The 8,933-nt window shown below is 42.6% G+C and overlaps 1 protein-coding gene across 1 annotated transcript; it reads right to left on the reverse strand.

Moving 5' to 3' along the window:
* Positions 1-5,650: 5,650 nt before the first annotated feature.
* On the reverse strand, positions 5,651-8,391 carry LOC120734761 (piggyBac transposable element-derived protein 3-like). The gene is made up of 2 exons (XM_040033719.1): positions 7,863-8,391; positions 5,651-6,864 (listed from the first exon to the last, which is right to left on the reverse strand). Exons 1-2 carry the CDS (start codon positions 8,202-8,204, stop codon positions 6,388-6,390), a joined length of 819 nt encoding a protein of 272 aa, XP_039889653.1. The 5' UTR covers positions 8,205-8,391; the 3' UTR covers positions 5,651-6,387.
* Positions 8,392-8,933: the final 542 nt, after the last annotated feature.

Raw genomic sequence — 8,933 nt, forward strand, 5'->3', positions numbered from 1 at the left:
AGATGTTGAATTTAGAACCATTCTCCTTATCTACAAAGTAGAGATGGCATGATACCACTTTTTTATGTCCGATACTGATATCATAAATTTGGATATCTGCCGATACCGATATGAATCCGATATAGTGTGTTTTTTAATCAATAAAACTGTTTTTTTAAATATCTTGCTGCATTTTGTATAAGTTCATACTCAAGTTTAAATAAACAACACCACTAAAGCTATTCTGTTATACCTGTATGTAAAAAAATACACTACACCCAAAATATTTCATAGTTCAGCAACACTGATCAATCTAATAAACTTAAACCTACTCCATCCTTCCTATTCTGGTATTTTAAAGAGTACTTAGCAGAAATATTAAGCAACCTAACTAATAGGGTTCCAAACTCCCAGCAAAAAAAAAATAGGGAACCACCCCCCACCTCATGATTCTTAATCGACGTAATCAACTTTAATTTGGTGCAGGTTGGAAAAAAAATGCCCAGAAATCAATAATTTTTTCAAGAATAATTAAATAGATTCAACATCTTTCTTCAACAGAATTGCAGACTGCACAGATGGTATCTTCCCAAAGGAAAAAGTACTATAGCTTACTAGGGTATATTAGACTAACAGTACTATATACAGTAATGGACTTCTATACATCTTCAGAATCAGAATCAGAATCAGAAAGGGGGTTTATTGCCAAATGTTGAGCAGGTTTACAACATTAGGAAATTGCTGCGGTGCTTCAGTGCAAACATGGTGTCATAAATAACACTTAAATAGACATGGAAAAAAATAAAAGTAGGGATAAGAATTAAAAGTGCTACGTGGAAAGATATGTGCATGAGATATACATGAGATATATACATGAGAGTAAGAATTAAGAGTGCTACGTTGAAAGATATATACATGAGTGCAGGTGGTGATCAGTGCCAAACATGGAATGATGCAGTGAACACAGCGTAAGGTCTTGTGTTAGTGGCGGGGACAGTCATATGGTTATTGTTCATGTGTCCAACAGCAGAGGGGAAGAAACTGTTCTTATGGCGAGAGGTTCTGGTGCGAATGGACCGGAGCCTCCTGCCTGAGGGGAGCAGGTCAAACAGACTGTGTCCAGGGTGAGAAGGGTCAGCTGAGATCCGAGCTGCACGCCGCAATGTCCTGGAGGTGTACAGGTCCTGCAAAGATGGGAGTCTGCAGCCAATCACCTTCTCAGCAGAGCGCACAACACGCTGCAGTCTCTGTTTGTCCCTGATAGTGGCTCCAGCGTACCACACGGTGATGGAGGAGGTGAGGATGGACTCGATGATTGCGGTGTAGAACTGCATCATCGTCCGTGTTGGCAGGTTGAATTTCTTCAGCTGCCTCAGGAAGTACATCCTCTGCTGGGCTTTCTTGATGACGGAGGTGATGGTGGGCTCCCACTTCAGGTCCTGGGTGATGGTGGTACCCAGGAAGCGGAATGAGTCCACAGAGGTGATGGGGGTGTCAGTCAGGATGATGGGGGGGAGTGGGGCTGTGTGCTTCCTGAAGTCCACAATAATCTCCACTGTCTTCTGGGCATTCAGCACCAGGTTGTTGTGGCTGCACCAGGACACCAGACGTTCAACCTCCCTCCTGTAGGCAGACTCGTCCCCGTCCGAGATGAGTCCAATAACGGTGGTGTCATCTGCAAACTTGATTAGCTTGACAGACTGGTGGGTGGAGGTGCAGCAGTTGGTGTACAGGGAGAAGAGCAGAGGAGAAAGAACACAGCCCTGAGGGGAGCCGGTGCTGATGGTCCGGGAGTCCGAGACATTCTTTCCCAGCCTCACATGCTGCTTCCTGTCCGTCAGGAAGTCAGTGATCCACCAGCAGATGGGATCAGGCACATTCATCTGGGAAAGCTTGTCTCGGAGATGGTCTGGAAGGATGGTGTTGAAGGCAGAGCTGAAGTCCACAAACAGGATCCTGGCATAGGTTCCTGGGGAGTCCAGATGCTGCAGGATGAAGTGTAGGGCCATGTTGATGGCGTCATCTACAGACCTGTTGGCTCTATATGCAAACTGCAGGGGGTCCAGGAGGGGGGCCGTGAGGGTCCTGAGATGGGAGAGAACTAGGCGCTCAAAGGACTTCATGACCACAGATGTCAGAGCCACGGGTCTGTAGTCATTTAGTCCAGTGATCCTAGGTTTCTTGGGGACAGGGATTATGGTGGAGGACTTGAAGCAGGCAGGCACATGACATGCCTGCAGTGAGGAGTTGAAAATGCCAGAAAACACTGGGGCCAGCTCGTTTGCACAGTGTCTGAGGGTGGCAGGAGACACGCCGTCTGTTAATCTTATATCAGATTAAAACTTTGGGTGTAAGATTCAGATAATTATTTATTAAAAGCTACACATTTTAAATGAGAATAAGAAAGAAAAGTATGTCTTTGTGCCCCCCTTTTCCCTGTTAATGCCCTATCGGCCCCCCTGGCTAAACTTTGCTAGATCCGCCCCTGCATAGTCACCAGCCATCAGCTACGTAGAAAAGGATCCTGGTCTAGAAAGTAATATTAAATAAATTCTAACAACAGCTTATCAAGGTTAAATGTGCTGCTGTTGTTCAGCCTCTGGTTTCCTCTTTCTGGTGCAAAGTGGGCCAAAAACAAAGAAGAGAGACGGACTCGCTACAGAAAAGCAGATCAGCTGATCATTAAGCAGTTTCATGAGTGAAGTAGCAGCAAGAAGAGGCAGTCGCTCCATATATCGGTTGTTAAGCTTAACGTGGGAATGCTTTACAAACATTCAGAGTTGAACTTACACACTTGCTTTACTTCTTTCTGGGATCACTTCCTCGGAGATGAAATGCAGGTTTGGTAGCAAGGCTACAAATACACACAGCCGCTCTATCATGTGAGCACACTGCTCCGACATGCTAAGGTTATGGGCCGAGTTACGCCGTGTCGCAAGTTATGTGAGGTGCTTTTTTGATATTTAATGGATCGGATTACATTTTTTATTTCTCTCCGATATCTGATCCAGTAATTTACGTCAGTATCGGACCGATACCGATACGTAATATCGGATCGGTCCATCTCTACTACAAAGTATTAAATGATCAGACACCATCACAACATACAGAGTGCATAGTGGCATATAATGCAGATAGAGTTATTTGCTCTCAGAGTGCAGGCTTAGTTTTGTCTCCTAGAATTTCAAAAGTAGAAGCAGTGGCAGATCCTTCAGCTATCAGGCTACTTTTTGTGGAGCCAGCTACTTGTTTGTCCTCAGGAGCATACACTCTCCTTCACTCCCACTATCGAATGTCTTCCATTCCCTGTGGTTTGTGTTTTGTCATGATCACTTAAGGGTTAGGGTTCCAATGCACATGTGCCCATTGTTGGCATTTTCAGCAGTGGACAGGGGTCAGCATGGGCACCTTTCTGACATGTTTCTATCAGAACCAGCATCACATTTTTTGATGTGGTTGTGGAGTACCTGGTGTCACGGTCGGGATGGTCGGTGTGCTTGAGGAGCGGACCCAAAAGTAAGAAACATGAGAGAGAACTTAGAGAGAATTTAAAGAAAAAGTGAGCCTTTTATTCTGTCTGTTAGAAAACCGTAGAAACAATATGGCTATGATGAAAGCTAAATTATAACCTAAACTAGTGGAAAAACCTGGGGGAACACAGCTGACACAAGTGAACATGACGACACAAGGGAAGGAAAACTAAACACACTGAATATGGAACACGAGACTCTTCAGAATAAAAAAGGAAACAAAATGTGACATAGACATAACAACATGAGCTTGGCAACATTGAACACAGCCATAAAACACATGACAGACTGGGGAGAAACGGAACACAAGGAGAGACACATGAGGACAGATAAGAGAGATGAAAGCATAACTTAACATTACACATAGAGGACAAGCAGACTACACAAATAACAGACTCAAAACTAAAGTGACCTTGATGATAACATAGACTAGACTAAACCATAACTAAAAATAACGCAAGAACTTAACATATTCAAAAATAATCTAAGAAATCAAAAATGCAAAATAAACGGGTCCATCCAGGTCATTGACCTGGTGTTTTCAGTTCTGGAGCTTTTGTCATTGTTTAGTTTCCATGCCTATTTCCTGTTTTATTGTGCTAGTCATCTGTCCGTGTGCAATAGATTTAATTCTACTTCCTCTGTTTCATGCGTTAGATTTACCCCAGCCGTGTTCTCACCTGTTTCCAGCCCTCCTCATTATCCAGTCCATTTAAGCCCTCGTCCCATTCATCAGTTCTTTGTCTCGTCATTGTAAACTCCTCATGTGTGTTCCCAGTTTATTCAGTCATTTATGTTCAGTTCATCCAACCTTATAATAAATGTGTGAGTCCTGCATTTGGGTCCTCTTTCTCCATTCTCCACACACCTGACCGTGACAAAAACATTCATATTATATGCTATTATTGTGAGCATAGAAACACTCAAAGCACCCCAAAGTAAATTCTGTCTGCAGCTATTGTTTATGTATGTACTGTGCTCCCATACAGCCTTCCAAACTAGGGGCATCACCACATATATTGACTACAGAAGGAAAATATATTCTGCCACATTCTAAGAAAGTAATGCTTCTCATTGATATTCATTGTGTGAGAGATTTCAAGGAATGTTGCCTTTATATTAAGTCAACCAATCTTTTATTCCTAGACATACATTTCCATACCTCTATAATATCAATGGCATCTGATATGATGGTGTATAGAACTGCCATATTTCAAATGCATATCAAAGCCTTGCCCCACTAATAAATAGCTGTTCGACTCTTGTCGCTGGCTAAGCTTTGTGAGTGCACAGCAACATTTCCATGCTGAGCACCACTGGGTTCCCCCTCATCAAATATATTACCCCTGCATCCCTCCTCCTTAGCACCACACTGCGCTACCAGCTATTTATAGCACAAACATATTGATCACTCTCTGCACCACCCTCTATCACTGTGTCCAGACCGAGAGAACGAAAGAAAGCAGGACAGTTTTATGACCCTCAGCGTGCTTGTGTGCACTATCTTTGCATACGTGTGCACCTCAAGATGGGGGAATATTCAGTGTTTGTGTGTCTATATACAATATACAATACAATACAATATATGTGGGCTCCGGGGGAAGGACTGCACTGTAACTCAGTTCCAGACAGAGTTAACTCTGATTAAACAGCCTCATGGGACTATAAAATCCCTGGATATAAAAACAGGCAAAGCACTGCACCAGTGCTACCGCTTTAAAGCTACAGTATTGAAATCAGCCCCTGACATCCCATAGTTTCCTTTGGTTAATTTAAAGACATTAAAAAAAAAACATGAAGAATAAACAGACAGCTGTTCAGTTTATCATTCAGGCTTCATTTCCAACGTGAACACATAAATAAGGAAGGAGGAGTCAGTAAAAAAACACGACGCATATAATGTCTTCAGGGTAAGTACCCTGCTGTGTATTGTGCTGGGAAAATACTATTCTGATAGAGGTATATATAAAGGTCAAAGAAGCAAATGATAGTTACATATCAGTTGCATTTCATTTCTTCTTAGTATTCAGCACATTCATAGGCTGCATAAAATTGGACCATAGACCATCATTATGTTAGCATGTTCGAGTACTTAGTTATCAGCTAATACTAGGAAAATGTATCCATATACTATAGGCTACATCCCTTAAGAACCCAGACCTATTTCTACTTTCATGAAAATTACGGGGGTTGTAAGTTATATCAAATGAATCATATATAACACATTTCTGAAGTTTTTTTAGTAATAGCCCCACCCACTGCCCCAGATCTGAAATGTCACATATGCGTCACATTGGGCATACAAGGTACATTTGTTCCATATTTAGAAAGTAATTCTGTAAACACTTTCTTGCTTTTAAAAACAGAATTCTGTTCTGTGATGGGCGCCCCCTGTGTGATTTCCAAAGGATCAGGCTTGTGGCAACTTCTGCCTGGAAGCTTCTTTCTTTCAGTGGCTTTTGGACACCAAGTAGCTTGCAGTCACGACGGTAAATCAACCATGCGTTGACAACACCGAGCATGGTGGTTTGCCAGAACAGGTAGAGATACCACCTCTGTGACTTCATGTGGTACTTGTACCTTGCAATGCAGGCGTCAAGCAGGTCAATACCCCCCATGAATGTGTTGTACTCCACAATGTGTGGCCTTTTGACCTCAACAAATGCCTTGCCCGATTTGCTCCAGCGACGGACTGTATCTTGAGGCTCAGTTGCACAATAGGATGAGATGAGGGTAACAGATTTGTTGTCATACCACTTCACAATAACCATGCTCTCCTCCTTAGTCACCCTGGCATCAACAGATCCTCTGCCTCTCTGGGCAAGACTTTTTTCATCTTCAAGCTGACAACCTGCTAAGCGATTTCCATGAAGTGTTCCTACAAGGTAGATCTGTCGCTGAAGAAGTGTGAGCACAAGTGGGGCTGAGGAGAAGAAGTTATCAGCAAATCTTTGTAGTTTTGCTCAGCTGGCAGAGTTTCACACAAATTCACCACAACATCTCCTCCAATCCCAACTAAAGTCTTCTTCCCAGTACCACCTTGATAAACAACAAAATCATGGAGCATACCACAGGATGAGCACTGGGCCCAGATTTTCAATCCCCAGGGGTGGGGCTTTCCCTTCACATACTGCCTTCTTGGGCTGTGTGTCCCCTTGAAGGGTACCATTTGCTCATCAACAGAGTTGTACTCCTCTGGGACGATATCCAGGCATTGTTTGCGAAACATTTCAAACCATGGACGGATCTTCCAGCACTTGTCTTCTGCATCTCTGTGTAATAAATCTGTATTGTCAGTGAAATGTAGAGATCCCAACAGGGTTTGAAATCGGTTGCGGGACATGTTATCTGCTACCATAGGCAGTGTTGGGGAGTAACGGAATACATGTACCGCCGTTACGTATTTAAAATACAAAATATGAGTAACTGTATTCCGTTACAGTTACCGTTTAAAAAGGTGGTATTCAGAATACAGTTACTTTGTTGAAATAAATGGATTACACTGCGGTACTTTCCTGTTTCATTTCGTCGCGGGTCAGGACTGTTTGGGTTTTGTTTGACAGCTACGTTCTGTTGTTCCAGGCGGCAGCGTTACGGTTGCCATGGTTACAGGGTGACGCTCTCTCTCTCTCTGCGACTGTGTGTTTCCTGGGTGAGAGAGCGCCTTTTCGTTGTTGTTGTTGTTGTTGTTGTTGTGCTAAGCTAACAGGCAGAATGCTACAAGCATAGCTCTAAAGAATGTAGCATCATGGGCAGTGTAGTCCGTGTTGCAGGGAGAATGGACTGCCATACACGTTATGGGTCTGTGAGCGCGAGGAGGGAGAAAAAGGGGAGTGGAAAGGTACGAGTTGTCATCGAGGAAAAACGGGAGCTGGAAGCATGTAAATATAATAATAACCACTTCAGCCAAGAAGAGAGCCTGACGAGCCCAGTTGTAAGTAAGCTATTAACACTCGACTGTACACCGTGTTCGTGTTTTCCTCCGAAAACAATAAGTTCCGTTGGAGCAGCCTTTCAACGCCTCTCTCTGTCTCTCGCAAGAAAAGTTGACCCACACAACAAAGTAAAGCTATTTTTCGGCTACGAGCCGACAGGGACCCCGCCGTATTAGTCAGAGGTCCCTTTTACTACAGTTTGGAGTCGCGGACCTTCAGTAATAGTAATAAATCACACAGCAATAGTACATTCACGTTGTTGTAAAAAGCATGATAATATATTAAGTAATCCAAAGTATTCAGAATACGTTACTGTCATTGAGTAACGTAACGGAATACGTTACAGAATACATTTTGGGGCATGTATTCTGTATTCTGTAATGGAATACATTTTAAAAGTAACCTTCCCAACACTGACCATAGGACACCTGGTGTCATTTTCCCAGTATGCTCGATTTCCAGGCATTTGGCATAGACCCATCCTCAGATAGAGACCAGTGAGTATTTCTAGTTCTTTAACAGTGGTATTTACATTTCTCAGATGGTTGGATTTTTGTACACTGTATAAATTTGTTTGTTCCATTAACAACAGCAGCATATCATCTGTGATGAAGTTTTTGAAGTACTCCAGTGGAGTGTGGATCTCATCTGGAGGTTTGGCACAGGGTCCCTTGAATGTGGTCTCAGGGATTTCGAACGTTTTCTTTCTCCAGGAGAATTTTTGTCCTTTGATAGCTGCCTTGGGCTGCCCAGTGTCCATATGGCTGTGGCTCTGTCTCTAAATCACTTGAATCACAACTGTCTGAATCACTGGATTCACTTGATTCATCACTCTCCACGTCTTTGTTGGGGATGTAATTAGGGTCTCCAGAATCTTTCACATCCCTCCTACTCACTCTCCTCTGCAGTGATAAACTCTAGTGCATCTTGAACACTATGACATCTTATCTAAAGTTTAGAATTGCTGAATGAGTAAAAGCTTACCTTTGGAAAAAGAAAAGAAAGTTTTTAAAATTAGCATAGTGGTCTCATTAGCTAACCAGGTGGACCAAGACTTTGAAAATGGTGTCTTGAACACCCAGAGTGCCTCACTTGTCACATGACTGAACTAATTTGTGCAGTAGACGTCACTTAGGGACTTTATTAGTTAAAAGTCAAAGTTAAACCATTATAAATAGTTTTTCTCTAAGTGTAAAGGGGCAGTGACACCAGTGTCACTGTGGGTCCTTAAGGGATAAACCTGATAACAATTGCTAAATAACACAGAAGAAAAATAATAACGTCTCATAAAATAAAACAGTTTCATTCAGGAAAAGCAGAGCACGTCTTGCGTAGTTGGAACCTCTCAGCAGGCTGTATTATGTTAGCTAATTCCACTCCATTCGCTCAGTGATCTGTATTTGTGAAGCCTTGTTACCTACAGTGTTATGCATTGCCATATCTGACTAACAAATCAGGCCCATTTATATAGTTTGTTTACTTTTCATTT

This window comes from Simochromis diagramma, unplaced genomic scaffold (genome assembly GCF_900408965.1).
Source record: "Simochromis diagramma unplaced genomic scaffold, fSimDia1.1 OVJJ01000176.1, whole genome shotgun sequence".
NCBI classification, from domain to species: domain Eukaryota; kingdom Metazoa; phylum Chordata; class Actinopteri; order Cichliformes; family Cichlidae; genus Simochromis; species Simochromis diagramma.

Bases quoted from the DNA above. Each gene is read 5' to 3' on its own strand.
- LOC120734761 (XM_040033719.1), bottom strand. From the start codon at position 8,204: ATGGACACTGGGCAGCCCAAGGCAGCTATCAAAGGACAAAAATTCTCC. The intron at 6,865-7,862 runs GTCAGTGTTGGG...ACACTGCCTATG, and splicing joins ATGACACCAGGTGTCCTATG to GTAGCAGATAACATGTCCCG.